The sequence below is a fragment of the Vigna radiata genome, chromosome 6 (genome assembly GCF_000741045.1).
Source record: "Vigna radiata var. radiata cultivar VC1973A chromosome 6, Vradiata_ver6, whole genome shotgun sequence".
Classification (NCBI taxonomy): Eukaryota; Viridiplantae; Streptophyta; class Magnoliopsida; order Fabales; family Fabaceae; genus Vigna; species Vigna radiata.
This window is the reverse complement of record NC_028356.1, coordinates 33,283,564-33,310,372: the sequence shown is the minus strand read 5'-3', so window position 1 is coordinate 33,310,372 and position 26,809 is coordinate 33,283,564. Positions and strand designations below refer to the sequence as shown.

General features: G+C 31.5%; 4 protein-coding genes across 9 annotated transcripts in view; 3 read left to right on the top strand and 1 right to left on the bottom strand.

Annotated features, from left to right (window-relative positions):
• The first annotated feature begins 757 nt into the window (after positions 1–757).
• LOC106765131 (guanine nucleotide-binding protein alpha-2 subunit) lies at positions 758–8,201 on the top strand. 5 transcript variants are annotated; one of them, XM_014649639.2, is made up of 15 exons: positions 758–1,325; positions 1,659–1,719; positions 2,348–2,521; positions 2,614–2,686; positions 3,419–3,456; positions 3,543–3,632; positions 3,797–3,874; positions 4,660–4,767; positions 4,873–4,974; positions 5,476–5,531; positions 6,496–6,630; positions 6,965–7,058; positions 7,214–7,273; positions 7,355–7,434; positions 7,700–7,877. In XM_014649639.2, the coding sequence occupies exons 3-15, from the start codon at positions 2,435–2,437 to the stop codon at positions 7,875–7,877; spliced, it is 1,179 nt and encodes a 392-aa protein (XP_014505125.1). In that variant the 5' UTR covers positions 758–1,325; positions 1,659–1,719; positions 2,348–2,434. The 5 variants fall into 5 exon arrangements, with proteins under 5 accessions (XP_014505125.1, XP_014505124.1, XP_022638205.1 ...); XM_014649638.2 differs by lacking the exon at positions 1,659–1,719 and having other exon boundaries at positions 760–1,325; positions 7,700–8,201; XM_022782484.1 differs by lacking the exons at positions 758–1,325; positions 1,659–1,719 and adding an exon at positions 1,347–1,469.
• A 3,071-nt stretch (positions 8,202–11,272) lies between these two features.
• LOC106763995 (fatty-acid-binding protein 2) lies at positions 11,273–17,251 on the top strand. Its single transcript, XM_014648187.2, has 10 exons — positions 11,273–11,955; positions 12,262–12,484; positions 14,224–14,299; positions 14,394–14,496; positions 14,806–14,874; positions 15,500–15,536; positions 15,633–15,707; positions 15,795–15,846; positions 15,993–16,037; positions 16,142–17,251. The coding sequence occupies exons 1-10, from the start codon at positions 11,501–11,503 to the stop codon at positions 16,237–16,239; spliced, it is 1,233 nt and encodes a 410-aa protein (XP_014503673.1). The 5' UTR covers positions 11,273–11,500; the 3' UTR covers positions 16,240–17,251.
• A 5,981-nt stretch (positions 17,252–23,232) lies between these two features.
• Positions 23,233–25,070, top strand: LOC106763046 (chitinase-like protein PB1E7.04c). Its single transcript, XM_014647207.2, has 2 exons — positions 23,233–23,532; positions 24,327–25,070. The coding sequence occupies exons 1-2, from the start codon at positions 23,330–23,332 to the stop codon at positions 24,847–24,849; spliced, it is 726 nt and encodes a 241-aa protein (XP_014502693.1). The 5' UTR covers positions 23,233–23,329; the 3' UTR covers positions 24,850–25,070.
• Positions 25,071–25,732: 662 nt separating this feature from the next.
• The window catches only part of LOC106764636 (myosin-15), a 37,362-nt gene continuing 36,285 nt past the window's right edge, over positions 25,733–26,809 (bottom strand). For both annotated transcript variants that reach the window (XM_014648937.2, XM_014648938.2), the window contains one exon: positions 25,733–26,425. In XM_014648937.2, coding sequence (XP_014504423.1) covers positions 26,302–26,425 — 124 coding nt within the window. In that variant the 3' untranslated portion in view covers positions 25,733–26,301. The remainder of the gene's footprint in view (positions 26,426–26,809) is intronic.

The window sequence follows — 26,809 nt, the reverse complement described above, 5'->3', positions numbered from 1 at the left end:
TTTCCTTTCACATTTATTTTCTAAACTTAACTTCAACATTTTATTTAATTATTATACTACTCTAAACATTCTCTTTTTTTTTTATCTCATTTTATCTAAATATCATGTAGGAAATTTTATCCATATCAAATTATTTTCATTTATAACATTTACAATAATTTAATTTAAGAACTTCTTTACCATAACTATATTTTCTCTTGTCTTTAATATAAATAACATAACTACATATACCAAGTTAATTAATTATTAAACTTTTTACATACTAAAAAACAAATGTTTTTTAACAACTTTTTTTATACATTTTTTTTACAATAGTAATATTTGATAATTAATCCGTTTCAAATATACGAATTAATAAAATAGTAATATATATATAAAAAATTGTTAAAATGTCTGTTAACATACTCCTTATATTATTTAATGTCTTCTTAAGCTTATATGTCAAAGTAAAAAACATTATTATGTTATAAAAACTACTAATTTATTTTTATATAAAAATTTAAAACAAATAAATTTCAATAAATATATTAAGTCTTTAAATTATGTTAATATTTTTTTAACATTACATTAATTAAAAATAAAATGAATTTATAATATATGATTAAATAGAAATCTTATTTATAAATTAATTTAGTGGAATTAAATTACACTAATAATTTGTTTATTTTTATAAAAACACTTAAAAGATGTTACTAGTTTACACGGTGAAGGTTATAACTATGCACAGTGGGGATAGTGTATTTTCCCAAGAAGACACATAGAAAAGTGTTGTAATCGTTCTGGCCTCGCTGTTTCTGTCTTTGACCGAACTGAATCCAAAGAAGAGGAAGAAACCTTAGCAGCTTTCGGCGCTCTTTTATCTTTAATCTCTATGTTTCCTTCCCTTCTTCTTCATCTTCTTCGCTTCACCTTTTTTTCATATCATATTCATCCCTGTCTCTCTATGACACACTAGTACTTCTTCTTTTCTGTACCCATTATTACCCACACACCCCAACTACTAATACTATATTATAATCCACTATTTTATTATTATCACTACTATTATTGTTTTTATTACCTTAAACTAAACAAAAACTACTTTTTCTTTATTGTTCTTCTCATTTTTTGTTTTTATATACTAGAGTCATGTATCTTCTGGTTTCTACACTATGTGCAATGAACAAACCAACTGAAGTTGTTGCCTTTTAGCTTCAATCTCTCAACTCCACCAACGCATCATCCAAATCTACCGCCATATCTCAGCCTGCACTTTCACAACTCTGCCAAAGAGAAAAAGGAAAAAGTAAAAGTGAAACAAAGAGAAACCCTTTACTTGTTTTCAGGTAACCCTCTTGTTTTTCTCTGTTGTATTCCCAATCTCTCTCTAAAGATCGTTCCTTTTCCTGCTAAATTGAGACGGACTGGATTTTCTTTTGGCCGAGGAGATTTCTGTAATTGATTCTGCACTTGCGTATTCAGATCGAGATGTGGGTTTGTTCCTTTTTTTGTTGTTGTTGTGTTGATCTTGCATTTGGTTTGTGTACCATTTTGGAATGTATTTTTCTTTTGTTTGTTTAAGTTTGATGGGTTGATTGGACTTTGCATGGTAATGGTAGCATTTGAGGTGCTGAATTTTCTTGCTAAGTAGAAAGAAATTGATTTGTTTCTTTTTGTAGGTATGGCACTGCCTAGCTGACCAATGATAACGTTAATAGAAGCAAGAAAGGAAAAATGAGTGTATGCCCAAATGAATTGATTGCTTTCTTCTTGTGTCTATGAATTGAGGAGGGGAGGGTGTTAGCACATCAGAGATTTATGACTTGATTATTTTGGTAAACCCAAAAGGAACAGTCTTAAGGCACAGTAAAACAATGGTTCGTGTAAAATTCTGTCAGTCCTAGGTATCTTAGTTATCTTCATAACCCTGTCCTCAACACGGGGGGTACTTGTAAGATTATCTGATTTGTGGGATGTATGGTGAAATTCTTGGTACATTGCTGTTTGCTACTACCTTGGACCTTTGTGTCACTCGTACTTCATTCCTGCTTGATTACTAAATTGTTCCCAATTGTGAAAAGTGGGGAATTTCCTATTGTCCATTCAAAATGGCATTTTGGCCTTTTGGGAAAATAACTTATTCATAATATTCTCAACTTCAAATATAACGTGGCAAATATTTTGGCACATATAGGTTTTAGTTCAACCTGCAGTCAAGCTGTGCTTGAGTCAGTTTTACTTCATTCAGCTGTCTTATTATGCTGAGTGGAATACCAACTTATGAAGTGACTTAAGATCTTCCGTTGCAGGGATGGTGGTTTCTGGTTGTCTTGTTTTGGCTGCTGACACTATCTAGTTTTTTTCTTAGGTGAAATCAAGCCGGTTAATGCACGTACCATTAGAGACGGACATTGAAACTCAGTGATTTCTGGTGGAGCTTGACTAGTCGTCTTCTATGCTGTCTTGTGTAACAGAAAATATGGGCTTACTCTGTAGCAGAAACCGGCGTTATAATGATGCTGATGCTGAAGAAAACGCACAGGTCAATAATAGTAAAAGAGTACATGTTTTTTAAGGTCTTAATCTTAAAGTGTTACATAGCTTTTAATTTGGTAAATTTGTGTGAATTTGCAGACTGCAGAGATTGAAAGAAGAATAGAATTGGAAACAAAGGCTGAAAAGCACATTCAGAAACTTCTACTACTTGGTACAATTTATTCAGGCAGTTTTCTTATATATCTTTTGCATATATGTTTAGACACACTTGGAATCAAGTATTGTATAAGTGTTGATGATGCTACCATATTTGAAGGAATTACAAATATTTTTTGCATCTAGTATCTGCTGGTGATTGGAGTGCTGCAAAAAACACTTGATCCCAGACGTGTCACTGTTACATATGTTACCATTTGTTTGTCTCCGATATATGAAAAAACCTGAAAACTCTGTAGTTTAAGGTCTTCTACTATTAAAAAAATGAAGGTTGCTTATCTTCTGATTGAGCTTTACAGAATTCATAATTCAATATGCTTTTGAGATATAAAAATCATGCGAGATTCACCTATTATCTCAAGTTTTTGGGGGAGTTGGTGATTGACATGATAATATAATTTAGAGCTTCTGTGACCTAGTTGTAATTCAATCCTTCCAGCACTCATTCTTTTTGATAAAAATTTGTTGCAAAAAGTGTTTTAGTTTCGATTGTTCTGGAAAGTATTTGATAATTTGTATACTCATGATCATGGATCAGACCTTTAAGATTTGCATTGAACAGGATACCTTGGATGATTTCTTCTGTTAGTTTAGTGGTCTATCCCCTTCCCATTCATTTAATTGAATCATGTATGATGTATGCAATAAGTGCTTAATTTCTTCCTTAGTTGCTTTTCTTATTTTTCTTCTAGACTTATTTGTATGTGTTGAATTTTCTGTTCTTTAGGAGCTGGAGAGTCAGGGAAGTCCACAATATTTAAGCAGGTAAGAAAAAGCATTGCTGTCCTTGTTTTAGCTTTGTACATACTTGCTTGATTGTTGATATTTACTCGTTTGTCTTTACTATGCAGATAAAACTTTTGTTTCAAACTGGCTTTGACGAGGCAGAACTAAAAAGCTACTTACCAGTCATCCATGCTAATGTGTATCAGACAATAAAAGTACGCAATACTTGAAAGGGTGTGTTAATTATTTTTCTCTTTAAAATACAGAGTTTGCAGTGTCCACTGCTTATAGTTTGAAAAAGTTTTTATGTGAATTGAGTTTTATTGGAGGTAGTTGAATATATTGTTTTCCTTAATATGCACTTGATGTGTTTATACAGTTATTGCATGATGGATCAAAGGAGTTTTCCCAGAATGATGCTGATTTTTCCAAGTATGTTTTATCCGATGAAAATAAGGTAGTTTACTGCCACCATCTCTATGATCCTCTACTACGATATGGCCAAGAATTTTAGGATGCAGTCTTCAAAGTATTGCAACTGTGTAAATTTAGTTCCTATATCAGTCTTCAATTAAGTAATTAATAGATTTTGCTAATGTGGCACTATATGAGGACATGTCGATGACGTGTCAGCTAACATGGTCAACATTTCACATGACTTAATTACACTCTTAGAACCTTTGGAGCCACAATCATTAGCAACAAAAAATGCAATTAAGCCACTGTTAGGTAACATGTCATCTACCATGACATTGTCCAATATAATAGTAAAATCAGATGAATGTTTGAGAGAGGAAAAAATAGCATAAGTATGGCTCTGAAAGGACCCCCAACTTGTGCAATTGGAATTCTGGAGCTCAAAGTTGCACAATTCCGATATTTGGGGAACCAAAAGTTCAATTAGGCAAATTATTTGTTAGAAGTATAATATAAAACAATTCATAGGTCTTTAGGCCATAACTAAAGTTTTTGGAATAATTGAGATATTAAAGTCTCTACAAGTTTTAGAGTTTTATCTTAGTCATCCCCATTCTTTTGATAAAAGGCTGAATTTTTGGCACAAGGTAGATGGACCTGTGCATCATCCATACTTCAAGCCCAAATGGTTATTGCATGAAGAGGCATGTTAGTAATATAAAACCATTCACCTGTCTTCATCCAACAGCTTCAGCTTTTTGGATAGTGATCTGTGACAGGATTTTTGTCTAAATCCAAATGAAGCTTTCTTAATTTTTCTGTCAGGAAATTGGGGAAAAGTTATCAGATATTGGAGGAAGGCTGGATTACCCATATCTCACCAAGGAACTTGCACAGGAAATTGAAAATCTGTGGAAGGATCCTGCAATTCAGGTTGCAAGATGTCATACTTTGGTTTCTTTTACTTAATTCTTGCTATATAGTTTTTTTTTGGCATAATCTAATTATTTTATGGATCACATATTTTACTTTCTGTAGGAAACATATGCCCGTGGTAGTGAACTTCAAATTCCAGATTGTACTGATTATTTCATGGAAAATTTGCAAAGGTTGTCTGATGCAAATTATGTTCCAACAAAGGTAGCCAAAATCTATCATACTTTTACATAAATTTTAAATCTAATTCATAATTTTATTTTTATCTGCCCTTGGCACATTACAGATCTGATCTATTTCTTGGTTGATTTAGTAGTTTTTATTTTCTAGATGTTTTGGGTTTGAAGGCCCAAATTATTTTTATTTCTCTTCTTACTGTATTGGCGTTAGATTTAACAGGTCCGACTTACAGATGCATCTATTTTATTACTGATAAAAATTGTGATTAAAATGGGTTTGAAAAAAAAGAAGATTTGCTTCAAATTTGTAAAAGATCAAGTAATATGGTTTTATTACTGTTCTGACCGGCCTTATTTCCTTAACTTATTTTTGTACTTAAATCAACTTATGTTCTACTTTGCCTCTTCTTGGTATATAGTTGCCATACTATTCTACAAAAATAGAGGATCTATCTCAGAAGAAGTTCACCAAAATTTTGTACATTCATAATTTTTATCGTAATTTCTCACTCTTTTACAACTGCAGGAGGATGTTTTGTATGCTAGAGTGCGTACCACTGGGGTTGTAGAGATCCAGTTCAGGTAAACATGCTGTTTGGCTTGATACTTCTTACTATACTTATTGGTGGTGCTTTTTGATGAAGAATGAAGATATATCGCCTGCATTAATTTGCAGCAATATAATCTCTATATTTAAACACAAATCAAGATTCGGATAACAAATGCATAAGGGAAAGTATGGTAGTACCTATTAAGGATAAGATGGTAGAATCTTCTATATGATGATTTGGTCTTGTGAGAAGAAGACAAATAGAAGCAATGTAATAAGAATTTATCAGATGATGGGGATAATATGTTGAGGTAGAAGAATAGCAATAAAAGGTTTTAATGAAACCATTAAGACAGACTTAGATCTAAATGACTTTTCTACCTACTTGTTCAACACAATTGCAAAGTTTGATCCACGTAACTTACCCCAGTTAGTGGTAAATGACTTTTTATTTTTGCACTCTTTCCATGTAAGTTTCACAATATTCTCCTAAGAGGACATAAAAAACTACATTAGAGTTCAACATTTGCTGAATACTATTATTACTTGGACATTGTTAGAATGATGGCCCTCAAGTAATACTTAAAATTATATAAGCCATCAATTTTCAGTCTATACTTTGAGCTGCCTAATTCTCCTTTCTTTTGTTATCCTAAACCTATAGTTCTTTTGACAGTTATTGCATTGTTCTTACATTTTGCTATAATTGGCTAGCTCATGGTTGTATGTTATTTTCTGTTCTTGTCCAGACAACATGATATCCATATCCACCTTCTCATTTCATCTAAATGATTAAAAATGATCAAAATCTGGTTGCATTGTATCTTTTGTTTTTGTTTTTCAAATGATCTTTGTTATGCTTGTCTTAGTGTGCTTGGTGACTGACATATGTACTTTGATATTCAGTCACTTTTTTTATATTTCCTTAACATAATATGCCGTACAGTGTAAAATTACTCAACAACATTAGTTAATATATCTTTGCTATTTTGACAGCCCTGTTGGGGAAAATAAGAAAAGCGGTGAAGTCTATAGACTCTTTGATGTTGGTGGCCAGAGAAATGAGAGGAGAAAGTGGATCCATTTGTTTGAAGGAGTTTCAGCTGTAATATTCTGTGCTGCAATTAGCGAGTATGGTCTTCCATCTGTCTCTTAATTTTAAATTTTAATTTTACATTGTCAACTTCCAAAACACAAGATTTCTGCATATATGATTACTTACTATTTGGTAGTACTTTGTCACTTCTTCAGTAGTTGTTTGATTATCATTCACACATTGCAATTAAATGAATGAATCCACAATTGTACTCCTGCTATGTATGTTTGCTTTGGTTACTAATAAAAACATGCCGGTGTTCATAAAATAGTTGGTGCTAGGACTAAAAAAAGTTCTTGCATTCTTCCAAAATTTCTGGCAAGAGGACATTATAAACTTAAAAGGTATTGACATCAAACTTGCCTTCAGGTATGATCAAACACTTTTTGAGGACGAAAACAGAAACAGAATGATGGAGACTAAGGAACTTTTTGAGTGGGTCCTGAAGCAACCATGTTTTGAGGTTTCCTTTTTTTTACCTTTAACTTTCTACTACAATTACTAAGAAATTTCTTATGTCAACCTTTTCTTTTTCTGGTTCCTTTATATTTTACATTTCATGAGTTGACATTTCTACCTATCTTAGCAAATAATGATGTCCTGCTCTTTTGTACGCAGAAAACATCCTTCATGTTATTCTTAAACAAGTTTGACATATTTGAGAAGAAGATCTTGAAAGTAAGAACCATCTGAATATATTGCACATTCTTACTGGAGAGCTTATCACCATTTCAATCTCTAACGTTTTGCATTGTGCAGGTCCCACTGAGTGTATGTGAATGGTTCAAAGATTACCAACCTGTCTCAACAGGGAAACAAGAGATTGAGCATGCATACGAGTAAGCAACTTCTTTATACTAAGGCATATAGAATAATGCAAGTTGCTGAAAGCAACATGCCAAAATAGTTTATCTCTGGCATCCAAGTTCAGCATTCTTACTTTGTTGTGTAACTGCTGCATGATGAGCCAAAACAATCTTGGTCGTGCTGTGTTTCCATCGTAACCATAATATGAAAGGGAAAATAGGAAATTCCAAGCACTTGATGATTACTTTTTCATGAGCAAGACAACAAGTTGACTTTGGATACACTCTTTGTTTTCAGGTTTGTAAAGAAAAAATTTGAGGAATCATATTTCCAGAACACTGCTCCTGATCGTGTAGATCGTGTGTTCAAGATCTACCGGACCACTGCCCTTGATCAGAAGGTTGTGAAGAAGACTTTCAAGCTTGTTGATGAGACTTTGAGGCGGAGAAATCTCTTTGAGGCTGGCTTGTTATGAACAGTGAACCATATATGTCACCAAAAGGGATAACAAACACAATATTTTAACATTGAAGAGTTGATCAGATTTTGGGTATACTAGGGGTCAGGTATACTAAATATTAAAATCGATTTGTTGATTTGTATTTTCAAGTTAATCTTGTTGAATGAATGAATGAATGAGTGAGTGAGTGGAGAAAAGGAGCCTTGTAGTTGATTTCCACATCCTTCTTCACAAAATTTGTTACTCAAGTTTCAAGATTTGATGATACCATGATTTGTGATCATGTTTTTACAGATTGAAAGATATATTTCATATTTCTGTCAGGGATCATACTTTGCATCCTACTTGTGTTGTGTTGCTGTGCATGCATGTTCCATGCACACGTGTAAATATTTGGAGATGTTGTGTTGCTTTGTGGAGTTCTGAATTCAAACCTATGTTCATTTACTTTTGAATTCTTGTTTCCACCATTGGTCGGCATTGATGTTCTTTTCTACCATGTTAGAGATATGTTTTAACACATGATTCACGTGTACACGTTCTGTTTTGCTGTTGCTTACATGACTTGACTTGTGTTCTGTTTCCGTGCTGCATACATCTTTCATAATACAAACATAAATTTGGTCAATGGCTAAGTAAGATTCTTTTTAATAATTTCATTAGTTACTAATTATATATCTCTTTTTATATTATTCAAATCCTTTAAAAAAATCAGTTAAATTAGTTGAAAATTTCTGTTGGTATTGAAAATAATTCTTAACGTCTTTCAATGCTTTTATTAAAAATATTTTTTACCATGTTATAAACTTATATAATACTTTGGATTTTATTTTATTTTTGTTTTGTATTCTTTTACTCTTAGAATTAATTGTGTATCACATAAATTCAAGGGCTAATTTTAGTTTTATTCTGCCGTGGTGTTTTTCTTTTCGTATTCCTGGTTTATTTTTCGCTATCATTTATACTTGTCCCTACATAATTAAATACAAAATTCAAACACACATGAGAAATACGAAATTTGTTAATAAAGTGTAAATATTGATATTAATATAAAATAATTCATATGTGATGAGTATATCTTTAATACTTGAAGAGCTGTCTTTCCATTTAAATTAATTGGTTGATCTAAATAGTATCATAAAAATAATACAAACGTGATAATATTAAAGAATAAGTAATGATTTTATGAAAAAAATATTGTCAACAGATCCTAATTTTTTCAATAAAAATAATATCTAAAGTTAATAATTAATGACACGCTAAACACGTCAAACACGAAAATAATGTTTCGATACAAACTATAGATAACGATATTATTAATTACAACGATTTTATAATTTTTTTCTCAAAGGAAAAGAAAAATAATGATGATGGAACACGAATTCATATAAAAAGCATAATGGTGGGAATGTGATTTTGGATCCCTTTAGGAAAAGTAATGAAAAAGATGCATACAAAGTCAAATAAAGATTACAATAACAATATATGATAAGATTTTTCTTTTGATATATAAAAATTGTTTTTTCATTTTATTTTTAATGACATTTTAAAATCATTATCTAAAATTTGTCATGAAAAGCATCTATCTAAGAAAAATAAAATAAGAAAAAGGAACAAAACCTCATAATATAATACATTTAATTATCTTTATTTATATAATAAAAATCACAATATATATATATATATATATATATATATATATATAATATTATAAAATTTATAAGATGAATAATAAAAAAATACCAAACATCCAGATAGATAACACCCAGATAGATAACACACGACTTTCTGTTATTATTAATTAATTACTAATTATAATAATATTTTTGAATGGTTTTTCTTATTTTTTAATTAAACAATTTTTTATATGGATATAATATTATATTTTTAAAACATATATTAAAATCAGAAATAAAATATTAAAATCATATATTTATTTTTAAAATATTAAACATGTTAGTCCACATGATAAACAAAACTTATCATGAAAGTCTTAAAATAGGTTTATATCATAGGAATAAGCTAAACATGATTTTCTAAAGTCTAACCAACCTACTTCAACACACATGAATTGTATTATATCTATTTTACAACCTATATTAGGTTAGACTTTCCTAAAACAAATACGTCTATTTCCATTTATATATTGTACAAATAATAAACGAAAACGATAAATAGCCTTAACTGATCTTATAATTACGATATTTAAAGAATGTAAAAAAATTTCCTAATTACATAGCAATGTTAGTAAAGGATTAAAAATAATTATCAATATTATTAATGATATTAAAAATAAAGAAAAATGACACTTTACTAAAAACATCACGTAGTCACAATGTAAAGATGTTATAGAAAATGCATCTATACATAAAAATTATATTTCAAGAAAACAAACAACCATATTAAAAATTTAATGCAATCTACTGAAAAAAAATCACTTGTGTTACATTTGCTGAAAAAACAAACTGATTTTTATGTTAGTTATATTAAATATGTAGTTTGGTGTCTATATTTGTCGTAAATTCCAAATTTAATTTCTACTATAGGAGAAAAATTAAGATAAAATTACATCTATAAAAATAAAAAATGTTAACAAAAACAGCAGTGCGAAAAAAAGTAATATTAACGTTTAGGCTGTATTCTTTTTAATGGACTTATTATTTATGAAAAGATGTGTGAGGATAACATGTTTGTTTTTTTAGGTAAATGATATATAATATTTGAGAAAAGGAAGAAAAATGACTTTTAACTTTTAACTGAAATTAATTCCTATAAATTAAGTATTACGGGAAGCAAGAAACCGACCTCAATCGATGCCATTAATTGCCATGTCATGACTTGATATAGAAAGAGATTCTAAAAGGTCATAAATGTCATTCTCTCCTTTTCAAAGATCATTTTGTGCTAAAATATGTACTTTTCATACCTTTGCTATTTATTATTTGATTCTTGATAAAATTATTTATCCCTTGCCTGTTTTATTATATGTTGAATGTCTATTTAAAAAATATAGTTAGTATTTTAAAATTTAAAAATGTTTATAAAAATATATTTTATAAATTTTTAAAATAAAATTTAAATTAAATTACAAAAAAAATTATATAAATTAAAATTTAATTTTAATTAATTTTAACTTAATAAAATATAAATTAATTTTAATTCTTGACCAGTAATAAACAATATGATATTACATCTATTTATTTATAAATAGATACTAAAATAGCGATTTCTCATAACTAATAAATATCCATTAATAAGCATATTTTATGTGTAAAAAGAAATGAGTCACAACTTTGGAAAGTACAAAAAGTGACTCCACAATTTCCACCTTTTCCATTTTTACCCTCAGAAAGATGGCTTTTGGGTTGAATCCTCCTTGACTTCTCTTTCCCTGTCCAAAGCATATTCCCCTCTCTTATTTAATTCCATTTTCCTTTTTTTTTTTTTTCTCTTTCATTTCCTTCAAACATAACAACAACGCCAATATTCACGTCGCCACTCTCGCCAATCGCTTCGCATTCAATTATTCTCCGATCCCAACCAACAGAATCTTTTAGTCGCTCTCCCTTTGCCTTTTCTCATTTCCCTCTCAAACGCCGCTTCGCAGGTTCTTGAACTGATCGCCGTTGTGCATCGCGATGAATAACGATTTCGTTTGGCTGCCGTCGCTGTATTCGGATCCCGAAGTGTTCACCTATTTGGAGCCATTCATGCTCCGCAATTCTGTGAGCTCGCGCTTCATGCATTCGCTGGCCAACAATCCCGGAAGTTTCGCGATCGGAGAAGCCTTCGGACACGTGTCGAGGTTCGCCGGCGCGTTTCTGGTGTGGCTCTCACGCGCGTCCACTTTCAATGTGCCGTGTTCCCTGCGCGGCTCTCCTCCACGGTTTGGTAGTGCGCAGGTTAAGGCCGTGGCGACGAATGTGAGTCTGTTTGGGTTTCCGTTTCGATCGAAGAGGAAATCGTTTGAGTCTGTCAAGTTAGGAAAGATATCGAGTTTCGCGATGAAGATGATTTGGAGTGAAGCGAAGAGGCTTCGGTCGTTACCTATTCTGTCGCTGGCTGCTGCGTTGGTTCCACCTTTTCAAAACTTGTATGTAACATTATGAAAACTGAGATGTTAATTTTATTGGTTTTCTTGCATATGTTAGATGTTATATGTTTAGAATTTAATTAAAATGCACTGCTAATTACATTGCAACTCAATTACAGGATCTGATGATGAGTTAAGTTTTTGGATTTTATAGTAATAATTTTAAAATGATATCTAAGATGATTTGTAATTTATTCTATTCTTCAATTCAAGCCTAGGTTAGCTTTGCTTGTCATTTTCTTTCTTCGGTTTGTGAAATGTAAGTTTGTTCTTCTTCTTATTTTTTATTTTATTTTTTGCATATAGGTCATCGAATGTTCTAGCTAGCCCATTGCAGAGTCCTGATATGCAAATGTATGGAACCATTGACCAAGTGCCCAGGGAGGTTGAATGCCAAGGGTGTCCGTTCCTGTCCTATCTCGAGTTGAACCAATCCAAACCTGCAGTTGAGCCTAAAACTGGCATTGAATTTCCCTTGGTTCTAGACAATATATTTGCTGGAGAGAAGGATTTTGGCTTCAACTCTGAGGTTAATATTTTGTTTGCAAAGTTCTCTTCTGGTCTTTTGGGCCTTATGCTGTTTTGTATGTAGGATTTTTTATGCTCCATGCAACTTTTACACTTTTAGTTAAGAGTTTTTTGCTAGATTTTTGCGTGATTGATGTCTAGTAGTTAAAAAAATGCTGGCTATCAAATACATAGGAACTGTTCAGGTAAATCTTTCCATAAAAACTTATAGGACTAAGAAAGAAAAATAAAATAGACTTCTTCTTTATAAGTAAAAGTTGGTTTATTAAAAAGTAACTTCTTGAGAAGCTAATATGAGAAAACTTCCACAAATAAATTATACATAAGCTAATTTTAGCTTATAGAGAAAACTTCACCATTGAACTAACTAAACTCAACCAATGAACCATATGCAGTACATCCCAGGTGGAGGATGTGTAGCATTCCAACTTTTGGGATGAACAATTCATCTCATGTTAATAAATATAAAGAACACTAATTGAAAAATGTAACTATTTATGCTGTATTCACAATTGGCTAACAAGAATGAAAATCTAAAATTCAATGCTGAATAGAAGTTTTAGTAGAATTTTCTTTATGCATATTCTTATTCCTGTATCTCAATGGTTTATGACGCAAGAAAAACAAATGTTGCTAAAATAATAAGTGAAATGGAGCTGAAATTTTTTATTTGAAATAAGTTTCACTAGATTTATTGTTAGGTCTGTTGCCAGAGTAATCCCTGATCACCAATCACTTTACATTGGGGCTCTGTAGGCCACCAAACAGCATTTTATTCTGATACTAATCAATCCTAAATGTAAGTCATGAGTCAGAAATAGAACAGGATTTTATAATTTGTTGGAAGAGGCTGAGGGTAAATGAAGGAAAATTTTGGGTTTATTTTCTGTAGAAATGAAAAGATGCAGGAAGAAAAAATGAGAAGGATGAAAATGGCACTGCTATTTTATCGTTTCTGGACTGACAGAGTGAATTGGAAAAAAGGATCTGAAATTTACATTGGGGGCACCTTAAGTCACCAAAGATCATTACATTGTGATACTAAACAATCGCAAATGTAAGTCATGAATAAAAAATATAACAAGATTTGAAATAGAATTTTGAGAATGATTTGATGGAAAAGGCTGAGGGAAAATGTTGGAAAGGATCAGAAAATCTGCTTTGATACCATGTTAAATATAGTGAAAATTATATATTGGAATTAATTCTTTTTGTTAAATACACACATAGGATTCTCTATTTATAATAAAAGAAATATGGGCTAAGTCCAAATACAAATGAATATGTAAGAATAAAATAAAATAAAATAAGAACAATGTTTTCCTAATAAACATATAGGGACTATATTTTCCTATTTAACATAAACACAATATAAACTAAATATAATATCTCTAACAGAAGAAGAAGGATCTGAAATTTATTGAGTCACTTACTGACTTATTATTGTGGAAATAACTGATAACTGATTATCCATCAACTTCTATCCTATAAGCCAAAATTCAACCACGAGCCACATGTGGTGATTTACGGAGTAGGTACTTGGGTGTAAGAGTATCCGAGTAGTATAAGTAGTATCCGAGTATTGGCAGTGGTGTGATCTGGTAATTTGTTTTAGTTTCTACTTTCCAATTCCTTTTGAATTAATTTATTTGCCTATTATGGTATTACCACATGCTTTGGTTGAGATTCCATTTTTACCTAATATTTTTTAGATAAACTGATCAATTAAATCTGCTTCAGGTCCTGGTTGGAACAGGATCCAGAACCATGACAATTGTTAAAATCAAGTCACTGAAAGTCTATGCTTTTGGAGTTTGTAAGCTTTCTCGATTACTTGAATATTTTCTACTTCCTTTTAAACAGACAGATTATTATTGGTGCATCTTGTGTAACTCTTGGTCTTTTAACAGATATTCATCCGTACTCCCTCTGTAAGAAATTGGGGCCAAAATATGCATCAATATCTGCTGATGAACTGAATAACCATCACGAATTCTACCGGGATCTTCTCAGGTCTCAAACATCATATCTTTGATAAATCTATAACATGTTATTGAGGAAAGATTTTTCTTATCAGTGATGGAAATTAGTCATGCATTGATTATTATAAAGTACGTATGAAAGTTTGGGAAGGTCTTTACGAACATTTTCGGTAATTTATAAAGCTAAGTTGATTTAAGCAATTGGATATACTGAAGCTGGATTTAAATAACTATTATCTACTTCTAAGCTTTGCTAACTTAAAGAAGCAATTGGTTGGTTTCGTGTTTATGGTATTTAATCTTAATTTTGATGGAACTGTTCTGTTTTCTACCATTGCAGGGAGGATATCAATATGACTGTTAGACTTGTTGTAAATTGCAGGGGTATGAAGATTAACAGTGTGAGAAAGTAAGTAATAGTTTTATCTTCTTAAAAGTATGATTTTAAATTTTATTTTCACAATTAGATTTGGCTTTCCTTCACTTTGTTTTTGAAGAAATATTCTCTTCTGTTTGTTTTCTATTTCTTCTGTCTCGTATAAAATTGTTCAAATCTCAGTTTTTCCTATTGCTGTTGTACAAATCTCGATGTCTCAATACTGAGTAATTTTTTCCTTTTCCCAGTAAGAATTTGCTGAAACGTGTTTGCATCAGGAATGATTTAGTTAATTTAGAAATGAGTAACTTTTCGGACTACAGGATGAAGTTTATAAAAAAGCCTGGTGTGATTCTCTTCTAATTACAAAATTTTCATTTCTTCATAACCCAAATTACAAAAGAACAATAACCCTACAACTAACCTAATCGGATGACGACCATACAATTGTCATCATCAAGCTTTAGGAAATAAAAAGAATATTAAATAATTACAATAACTTAGTCCCATGCGATATGATCTTTTTGGCCACTTAATTTTGGGTCTGGAGCCCATCCTACCAGGTGCTGCTATAGAGATGTTAGGCTATACAATTGATTACAAAAGTACATGGTAAAGCAACATGCTGCTGATTTGTTTTGGTATTTTTTTATTACAGTGCTTTTGAAAAATCACTTCGAGCTCGTTTAGTAAAGGTACTCTATCTATGTAGGATTTTTTATTTTTTTTTTCTTGTTTTAACACCGTATCAGTTCTAATTTTAACGCCCTTTGAACCCCATATTTGGTCAGACAAATCCTTCCACGGACTTTCATTGCCTAGAGACATTTGGTTCATACTTCGAAGAGAATATCTCAATACCTTTGGTAAATAATTTATCATTATGTTTCTTTTCTGCTTTACTAAATTACTAATGATATCAGATTTACATTAGATATATTACAATGTTTCAGGGAACAGTAATTGAGTTCAAACAAACAGTTGATGGGCGTCTGATCACTAAAAGTGAGTTATATATTTCAAATCGTATGACTTCTGAAAATATATTTATTTATACTTTTTGCCTCTGGGAAGACGGTGATTAAACTCATGTTTTGTGTCTTTTCTCTGTGTTCTGTGAACTGAAAGTGTTCGTTTTTTTACCTATGCAGTTGGTGAAAATCAGATAGGAAGTGTCCACAGCAAAGATTTGTGCCGTAAGTCATATTCAAATACCTGTGCTTGCAGTCCATCAGTTTGAATTTGTATTTCTTTTATCTTCGGTATGAAACTGAGCTCATGATATCATTTTAACTTATAGGGGCTTTCTTTGACATGTACATTGGAGATGTTCCTGTGTGCGAAGAAACTAAAAAAGAGATCGGCACGAACATAGCGAGTATCATTAGGAGGTGCTAAAAAGATTCGTTTTTTACCCAGTTGGTTGTCCTACTTTTAGAAAGGACAATTGGACATGGGTAAATGGCATATACCCTTAACTTATACTAGAAGCAGCGGTTTCATGAAATTGATTTAAATCGGCTTTAAATAGTCATTTGCAGGCATTACTTCTCAAGGTTCGTCCTTTTCAAATCATAGAATAGAAGTCTTTAGGATAGCTTAAATTTGGATTGTCACGGAAAATTCTCTGTTCCAATTGATTTTATCATTATATTCATCGTCTAGATGCCCTTATCCCTCGTGTTAGATGTACAGTCCTTTTAGAGAACGAAAGGATAATCTTTCTTCCCCTTTGCTCCAGCAAATAAGTTGTCACCTTGCGTTCAACTAACATTTCCCGTTTGACACAGTTGGGAAATGTTGTACTTAGCAGCGATTAGATTCGGTTGACTTAGCACAAGGTTGATTTTATGGCTATTTTTGGGCTGGATAACGTGTTATTGTTGAGGTGTAATATTTGAATGATTGTTGTTTTACTCGTTTTCACGATTTCTGATGATTTGTCATTATACATTACAAATCAACCAAACCAATCTTGAAATGGAATTGTTTGGAGTGGAGGAGAAGGTTGTTGCCATTGCCAAACAAGAATAGTATAAATTGTAAAGTCCCACAATTGGCCAGAGAATGAGTCACGTTATTTGACTCCTTACCAGCATGAATGAACTCTCTTGAGTAGATCAAGAATTTGATATACAACATGTGAGGTAAAGATGTGGTGCAGGAAGCAATTGCCAAAACAAGCTGGTTATTATGTGAAAGAGAAACCCAATAGATGGGTTGAGTTGAGTTGGGCCTTGATTGAGCATTGAATAGGTTGAAATATGGTAGCCAACAGGCAGCGTGAAGACTGAAGCGTAGGTAACTTAACCATTCATTTACCTTTAGTTGATTATTCAATTCCTTTGTACTAGACAATGCAAAACCAAAACTTTTCACCTATAGGTAATAATTATAATTTTCTTTGGTAGATAAAATAATTAAAATTTTAAATTTCAGTATAGTTGATTTTTTAATATTTAATAATTTAAAAATTTATGTTGGATAATATTTAACAACTAAAAAGTATATATATTTTGGTAACAGTCTTTACTGAGTTTTTGGAGCATCTGTGATCGTTTTGTCTCTGGAATCATTACACCATTCATACATTTAGCTGCAATGATAACGAGCAGCAGTATGCAGTATTGAAACCAAATGAAAACGATATCACATGAAATGACGTGTATTCTGCTAACCTTTACTTTTCTCTCCTTCACCGTCCTATCACTTTATCCTCCTATTTTCTTTTCTTTTTACAATATTCTCTATTCACTTTTTAAAAATTATGACTCAACATTAGATGCTATAATAAACAATTAACTTATAACTCATATTTTCAAACTTAATGTATCATTAATCTCTAAATCAAAATTATACATTAGAAGAAGTTATACCAACGTAAACTATACTGATTACGATATCTTCAATAAGTTTATATTTAATATTTTATAATTTGGCCGTGTAATATAATCACATTTTAAATTAATAGTATGGAAATTAAAAAAATAACAATAAGATAATAATTAATAATATATAATGTATTTAAAAAGCGTACCCTTGTATTCTCTTAAAAGCTTATTTCACTACGTGTCAAATATTTTTCTCTATCTTAGGAATCATTAAATTAGTAGAAATGTGGACCCCACCTCACTTTTATCGTTGTTGTGGATAAGCTTCAACTCTCACCACCTTATCTCATTCCTACGTCACTGCATCCGACGTTGTACTATATTCCACAAATAAAATATATATATATATATATATATATATATATATATATATATATATATATATATATATAGAATTAAATTTCTAAAATAAATAAAAAAATTTGGACAAGAATTTCCTTGTTTTGGAAGGAATAGATTTTTGAGTTTCTTCTTCTTTTTGTATATTGAATCTCTGTTTCCTTGTCATACATGGGAGACTTGTTCCATGGAGTCAAGTTTCTTCCAACAACAATACTCAAACTATATTTCTTTATGCTCCACATAAAATAAATAAAATACATGAAAAACAAATCCTAAAACTAAATACATAGTTAAAATTTTATGTTTAAAAATAATTAAAAATATTTTCAGGTTCGTTATTTTTTTTTATATTTATTGATTACCTTCAATTCTTTTTACAAATAATAACGTTATTCTCCCTATCTTTATCTAGCACTATACTGGGGCAGTAAGTTTTGATTTTTTTTTTTTTTTAAATAGAATACTGAATTTCAGTTTATCTTAGTAGAGAAAAATGTGATAAGAAAATATTAATGACTATTAATTTTTTATTAAAATTAATCATTGTTGAAGTCCATAAAAATTTCTTATGACAATAAAAAAACTTCTGTCCCTTATCCCAAAATGTGGAATTTAATTTTTTTTAAGCAAAATCCTTTTCAAGTTTTTTTCAAAGTATTTTAAAAAATTATCTCATGAAGTTATATGTTTTCACGAAAATTGTCAAATTGTTAAAGTTTCTTCGTTCAAAATGGATGTTATGATGCATTAAACAATGCGTTTATTTATTATAAGAACACAAATAATTTATCTTCTCTTTTGTATTTTGTGTCTAAGCAAAAAATGTAAAAAAAATCATATTTGTGAATATACTCTCTATTTTCTTACTGCAATTTCTCCATGCTTACTTTTCTTTCGATAGAGATTTTTTTTTCTGATATAAGAGTTTGAAAATTCTATCTTTATGTTTCTTCTAGATAATTTTCAAATTTGCAAGATATGCGAAATAATTTGAAATGTCTAAATGGTATTCTTATTTTAAAAACACCCTAAGACCATTGACATGTCAAATAACATCTAATGAATAATTTAAACTAAATGGTATCAGAAACAACACTAAAATTCAATTAGCACTATTATGCGTAAGTTATTTACAATCATAGTATTATTGTTTAGAAAACATATTAAAGATTGGAATTTAATTACTACCTTTAATTGTAATTAAAAATTATCCAAGATCTTAAACTACAATTTCATAAACTTTATAATTTATTTTATGTTAAGAACACAATTAATACAAACTTCAATAACTTTATATATCGTAGTTAGAGTGAATATTAAGCATAAATATTAAACTTTAACTTTAAAGTTATTTCATACTCTTATTTATCATGTAAAGTCACACTCGAACAATAATAATAATATCATAAGTACTTTAAAATCACTTATCTATATCTTTTAAAATTTTAATTTGGTTTTCATGAAGTGAAAAAGAATCTTATTTTTTACCATTAAAAAAATACTTTTCAAATATAAAACTAGTATTTTGAGTATGCACACGTTTTTTTAAGTAGGGATAACAAAATGAATCAAGCTTGACAGACCAATTTGACCAACGCGTATATCCTAGTTATCTTATCAACTCATAGTTTTTAGTCATCTCGTTAGTCCGGTCCATCTCAACCATCACATTAGTTTGTCCATCCATCTTGGTTAGTTTAGCTAGTTTGTCCATCCGAGTCATCTCGTGAATCTGTCCATTACGTTAGTCTGTCTAGTTGACTAGCCCGTCCATTTCAGCTATCCCATTAGCCCCTCCATCTAGTCCACCTAGGCCATCGTCAACCCATCTATCCTAGCCAGCCCGTTCAACCTATCTAGCTCGTTCATAATGTCCATCTCGTTAATCCTAGCCATCTCATTAGCCCATCTCGATCATCCTAGCCAACCTAATCAGATTAGCTAACCTGTTCATCTTATTAACCCGTCCATCCCGACCAGCCCGACCAAATCGATAAGCATGTTCATCCTAGCCATTCAGTCAACCTGTTCAATCCCTACCATCTCATTAGCCTGTCCATCCCGACCAGCCCATCCATCTCAATCATCCTATTAGCTCGTCCATTCTTGTCCATAATGTCCATTCAGACCATCCCGTCAGCCCGACCATCTTGATCATTTCTCCATCCTGCCAGTGTAAATTATAGTATTAAAATATTAGGAAGCAAGAATTACCCTTCTTTCATCATAAAGAAAAAAAAAATTGAGATAGTATAAAGAAGAAAGATACTAACCTAACATGTTGGAAACAAAATTGAGAATTTAGAACCATCATAGTCCATTTTCACCTTAATAGTGTTGTTGGGAAGTCAAATTTTCACATTTCATGTTAATGATTGTAAAATGAATTAAAAGAATGTAACTTGACATTAGTTATAATATTATATCTAAATGAATAAACATTTTTAGTTACTAAAACAAGATGAAAATGTAAAACTTGTGTTGTCACTAATGCAACAACTCCAATCGACAAAATTGAATGTGACTCAACCAAAAAATGCAAGAAGATCCACACTGTAATAAATATTGATGAAGTACTAATAATAAAACACATATATCATCACCATAAAGAGAGACATGATATCTTAAAACTTGCAAACTTGTTTTAGATCTAGCTTTGTCAAAGGATAAGAAATAAATAAGTTCATTAAGGACATTAATGAGTGAGGAAGGAAACAATTCTAAACTAAATGTCTCGAACAATCTACCAACATTCATCGATAACAAAATACCTCACCATTATAACAACATTTCAATCTAACATAAGATATGTTGGAAGTTTCACATCGACTAAAGATAAGTTCAATTTAGAGTATATATGTGGTTGCAAACCCTACCATACAATCCGATTTTATGGAGTTCAGTTAGGCTTAAAGTCCACTTCTTAACATGTTATATATCAGAGTCATTATTAGAACCTATCCTAGTAAGATTTGTTGTTTGTTGGACATATTGCTCCGCTCGCTATTGGACCACCCAATAATGTTTAATCCCTCCCATGAGATGTATATACCTCGACATGAGAGGGGGTGTGTTGTAAATCTCACATTTACTAAAAATAAGACCAATTTAGAGTATATGTATGAGTGCAAGCCTCACCGTACAGACTAGTTTTGTAAAATTGAGTTAAATTTAAAGTTCACTTCTTAATATGGTATCAGAACCATTGTTAGAGTCTATCCTAGCAAGATTTATGTTTTGTGAGATTGAATTAGGTTTAAAGTCCATCTCTTAACAAGCCATATACAAAGTCAATCATCAAGGCACAAGCTAAAAGAAATAAATGCATTTTCATATTCTAAAATCAATCATCAGCACAACATAATATCAATGTCGGACAACAAAACAAAAACCCTAAATACCAATAAATAATAAACAAAATGAACTGAAACAAAAATATACACATACAACCAAAACACATGCTCAATCAAGCACAAAAACAAAAGCAATTAATACTTACTTCCATTGATACAAGCATTCCCAATCAGAAAACAAAAAGCACTTACTACTAAAGATTTCAAGTTATAAAAAAGCTTTGTAGTTCCTTGAATTTTATAATTTCATAAACATACAGTCAAAAGGCCAAGACCATGCTCAAAGATTTTGGAATCCTACCCGTCCAGCTGGTAGCCTAGTCATTCCATTAATCTTGTCAACCCGTTCATATTGTCCATCCCGTCCATCTCGCCAGCCCATCCATTTCGTCTAGCCAACCATATCATCCATCCCAACCATCAAGTCATCCCGACCATCTAGGCTTACTTGGCTAGATCGGCCAACCTAATTCATTATGGCTATCCCGTTAGCTTGTCCATCCCGATCAATCTGTCTATCCTGATCACCTTGTTCATCTCAATTAGTCTGACCATCCCGTCCAAATGATAACTAAAAAATCCTTTACTATGAAAACTAAAAAATGAAAATAAGAAAGACAACATAATAACAATCTAAAACAATTTCTTTCATTGAGACAAAAAGGAATGTAATTGAAGAAGACCTAACTTTAAAATTGATACTCACAAACAAAAAGTTATAAGAATAAATTTTGAAAAAAAAAATGAAGTTAATAATATAAGTTCACATACCTAAACTTTAAAACTTTAAAGTCATTGTAATCAAATAAGAAGATGAAAGATTAAGAAAAAAAAACAAAAAAAAAAAAGTTAAATAAAAGAGGAAACATCAACAAACAAATAAATAAACAAACATAAAAAAATTAGACATGTCATTATATCAAACTAAGTGTTTTTATCATTCCCAAAAATATGATTTTCTTATATAAATATTAATTAGATAATTACTTTTAAATATATTCTGCATCAAAATGAAATGTTACAACTTCATATAATCCTCAGCATTCTTAATCAATTTTTTATTGATCTTGTCTTAAAAATTTAAAAATTTCTATTGAATTTATCAATACACACTTGCTATAAAAAAATCCCTCGTATATTCATTTTCTAATTAAATTTGTTATCTTTGAAAAATTAAACTCAACTTTATTTAACAAATTTAAACTGAATTTCAAACGGACCAAATAATTTTCATGAAATTTAATTAATAACTAACAAAATTATAACTTTAACCATCTTCTAATTCCTAATACGCGATTATCTTAACATTGTTTTAATAATTAGAGTTTCATATTCACACATGGAAATATATTTAAGTATTTTAACAATACTATTAAAAGAAAGAACGGGTTAAATTTAGAACTTAATTAGTCCAAAACAAACACAATAAAGGCATTAAAAATAGAGAATTGGATGAAAAATATAATTTTATGATAAAAAAAAATGTATATTAAGAAAAAGGTGTTTGACTTTGTAGATAAGAGGCGTTGAGGAGAAATTGACAGCTCATTTCCAAGTAAGAAAAAAAAGAAAAAAAGAAAAATGAAAACGTTTTGAAGTGGAAGAAGAGGATAAGGCCAAGTAACATAAAAATTAATACAAAAACCCAAAACAATTGATACAACGTTGTTCCAAACCTTATCCATAACATTTTTAACCTTAAAAAAAAATAAAGAAAGAAACACGTAAGATTCTAGAACCCAATTACCTTTTCAGTTTTTCTTGCCCAAATTATAAATACGCCAACAAATCTATAAAGATCGCTATGTCGTGTGCTTGTGTCTATCCATTCCATTTCCAACTCCTTCTCTCTCTCTCTCTCTCTCTCTCTCTCTCTGTGTGTCTCTCTTTGGGGAGTTGATAATGATGACGCGCGCCGTATTGTTGGACGCGCCGGGGGGAGGTGCGCCGGAGGAGGAGTGTAGTACGTCGTCGTCGTCGTCGATCGGGAGGAACAGCGACGTGTCTTCGGAGAGATCTGTGGAGGGAGGAGAAAACGAGGTGGAAAGTACCTACCGTGGACCTTTGCATGCTATGGAAACTTTGGAAGAGGTTCTTCCAATAAGGTAAAACTACATGTCCGTGTCCTTTTTTTTTTCTTTTTTGATCGGTGCATTTTTTTTTCTTCCAATGATACTAGATTTAGATCCTTCTTTTTTATTTTTATAATATTATTTTTTTTTTTGTTAAGTAGATTCATTTGTATGCTTATTGCTGTCTTTTCTGAGATGATAAGCATCCACCCAAATTGGAATGGGAATAGGAGAGATGGGAAGGAAGAAAAGAAAAATAGAGAATAATGATCTATATAATAAAAATAGGAGAAATAAGATACAAATATATTGAGCTGAAGGTGAAGATGAGTGCATATTTATGATTTTTCTTTTTCTAGGAGGTGGGATGCCAAACTGCCAGTTGTATTGATTTGTTTTCTTCTTTGTCCATTGAGTTTCTGCCTCTTTGGGTGTTGGATTTGAATCTGGTCTTCCAGGAAATTGTTGTATGTAAGATTTTGAAATAGTGTTTACAGAACACTTTAGGTCACTTTTAGTTGTCCTAAACAAGACCATTTCCATTTAACTTCAATGCCCTTTTGAGTGGGTTATGTTTTAGGTGCATCTGTAGATTTAGGTATAAAAGGAAAAGTTATTGGAGATCTCTCGTGTACTGAAATGGCCAAATTGTTTATTTGTCGAAAGTCCATTTTCTTAGGTACTAGAGACCAAACATTCCCACAACGTAGCTTCTCTCAAGTAACTTTTTAATGTGACAAATGTCTGGTTGCTTACATTTCATGTATCTGTTGTTTGTCTTATTTCAAATGATGTTTGGAATTAATGAATTAGTTGTGGTTGTGCAGGAGAAGCATCTCAAAGTTTTATAATGGCAAGTCAAAGTCATTCACCACTCTGGCTGATGCTGCATCTTCCCCCTCAGTGAAAGACATTGCAAAGCCAGAGAATGCTTACAGCAGGAGGCGTAGGAGTTTTATGGCATTGAATCATGCTTTGGACAAGAATAATCGAAGCTACCCTCTACGATTTAGTGGTGGTGGCATTTGCAAGAGACCAATCAGTTTGAGTAGGAGCACTCTGGCTTTTGCTGTTGCCATGAATAATTCTGAGAGCAGTAGTAGCATTACAAGTGAAGACTCTGGTTCCAGCTCAAACTCGATACCATCGTCCTCATCGTTATCATTACTACCACCTCTTCATCCGAGAAATGGAGTGGCTTCTGGTGCATACCCATCTTCTCCTTCGCTGCGAATTCTCTCTTCCTGGAGATCGTTTTCCCTGGCTGATCTACAGCAGCATTGTGCCATTGCTGCAACCATGAAGATTTCGAGTACCTCCATCGGGAATAAAACAGCTCATCCATCATAAAGATGATAACAAAGCTGTGTTATCATTACTATTTAGGTTATTTATTTCAATGAATGTCTTGCTCTTCTATTTGTTGGAGGAAGCAAATTGTCAAGAAAACATGTCTTTGCGTACGATATCTTCAAACTAACTTCAGTAGGATATGATGTGGATTGCCCTCGGAGCACTGACACTTCCCTCTTCTGCTTTCCATTTTGGTAATAATGGTAAATCAACACATATATCATAGTTAATGGTCATCTTAAAACTTAGTACTTGGAATTTTTACAGAACGATCAAAGCCCAAAGTGACAAAGGAACCAATCCTTGAAAAAAACATGCATATTTTTTTCGTGGCATTGCCAATGTTATAGAAAGTTGAAACCAAAAGAAACATCTTGTAGTAAAGACCTCGGTTCTTTAAATATTTAATTTTTCAATTATTAAATGTACACTCACAAATTTTCCTTTCTGATTTGAAATTTTATTGAATTTTTGTTTGAAATCTTAAATTTTGAACTTTACAACCTTTAAAATCACCATTTTAACACTTGTTTCAGTATTGGTAGCGTGGCATAAATATTTAAAAGTAGGGATGAATGGTAGCCAATTCATTTGATTTCTATTATTGTTTCCATTACGTGTGGCGTTGTGTAAAAATGAAAATTGAGCACAAATATGTAAAGAATATTAAGCTATATTAAATTAAAGTACCACAAATTTTCTTCTTTCATTTTCGACAGATATAAACCACAAGATAAAGGATGGATTAACCTTATATGTTTCTTATACAGGAAGTAAAATTGAAAAAAGGAACTAAATAGTTTAACCATAGAAAAAAAAAAAAAAAACTGTGTGCTAGTTTGTCATTCGCTGCCAATTTACGCAATAATAAAACCAGAACCAAAACAATTATCATCTCCATTCCAATTGGAATAAAATCAAGGTATTTACAAAGGTTTAGTTAGTGGCATTTATGGCACGAAATGTCCGCACCGTGCTTAAAAACACAAACAAATTGCTCAAGGTGAAACTAAATTTAGAACTCGAATGAGCAACATTAAATGGTGTTAATATTTACATGAATGAATGAAATTTAATTTTGGGCAAAGCCTAGTTACAATTGCATACCTACATAGAATACAACATCAAAATCAATAATAAATATAACTAAGTGGGTGGGAGCCAAAATAATAGAGGCAGCGTATCAGGCTTGCAATGTCATCTATATACTACGGGTAATTACAAGACGTTGGTTGAAGTATGTAATTTAGAGGGGGAGATTACAATCAACCAAGAGAATCACTCATCTATCTCTGGCATCATATACAGCAAGCGCACACTGTAACGTGAGAGAAACTTGTGTTTCCAATGCAGATACCGTATTAGCATTCTCATGAAAATCCAGAGACGAAATATTGAACTAAACTGTCAACCACGGTCAGTTGTTGCGATCATGAAATCGTAGACCACTTACTTCTGATGTGAAATAAGAAACTGAGCACAGGAATATTCGGACACAAATTCTGGTAGATGAATCTCATCAAGATCTATGGCAGGGATAGCCATATCTATGTCTTCAGCAGAGAAAGGGATGCTGCAGCAAAAACAATAGGGTTAAATAAGACAAAGGAATCACAAACGGGTCGCTGTGACTCTTGAGATACAAAATACAGTTCCTTATCACTAATTTGGTGCAATTTTAAATTTCCATTTCCGAATGTGTAAGGAATCACAACCGCAAATTTTTATGCACAACCTATATGCAGGTTTACATCTTAATTTTAAAGTTGTAGACTAGCGCAAATTTATCCATTTATTTTAATTTTGAAGTTGTAGGTGCGGGTCAATGACCAGCCTACTTACCTCTCATTTTTATTCTAACTGAATTGAATAAAGTCCATATTTCTCTCTCTCCCAACACGCCACATCAGCATTTTGTTATGCATGCATTCGTTTTGATTATTCCTCGCGGGGTCAA

Bases quoted from the DNA above. Each gene is read 5' to 3' on its own strand.
- LOC106763046 (XM_014647207.2), top strand. From the start codon at position 23,330: ATGATGACGCGCGCCGTATTGTTGGACGCGCCGGGGGGAGGTGCGCCG. The intron at 23,533-24,326 runs GTAAAACTACAT...GTGGTTGTGCAG, and splicing joins GAAGAGGTTCTTCCAATAAG to GAGAAGCATCTCAAAGTTTT.
- LOC106763995 (XM_014648187.2), top strand. From the start codon at position 11,501: ATGAATAACGATTTCGTTTGGCTGCCGTCGCTGTATTCGGATCCCGAA. The intron at 12,485-14,223 runs GTTAATATTTTG...AATCTGCTTCAG, and splicing joins ATTTTGGCTTCAACTCTGAG to GTCCTGGTTGGAACAGGATC. The intron at 15,847-15,992 runs GTGAGTTATATA...TTACCTATGCAG, and splicing joins TGGGCGTCTGATCACTAAAA to TTGGTGAAAATCAGATAGGA.
- LOC106765131 (XM_014649638.2), top strand. From the start codon at position 2,435: ATGCTGTCTTGTGTAACAGAAAATATGGGCTTACTCTGTAGCAGAAAC. The intron at 2,522-2,613 runs GTCAATAATAGT...GTGAATTTGCAG, and splicing joins ATGCTGAAGAAAACGCACAG to ACTGCAGAGATTGAAAGAAG. The intron at 6,631-6,964 runs GTATGGTCTTCC...ACTTGCCTTCAG, and splicing joins TTCTGTGCTGCAATTAGCGA to GTATGATCAAACACTTTTTG.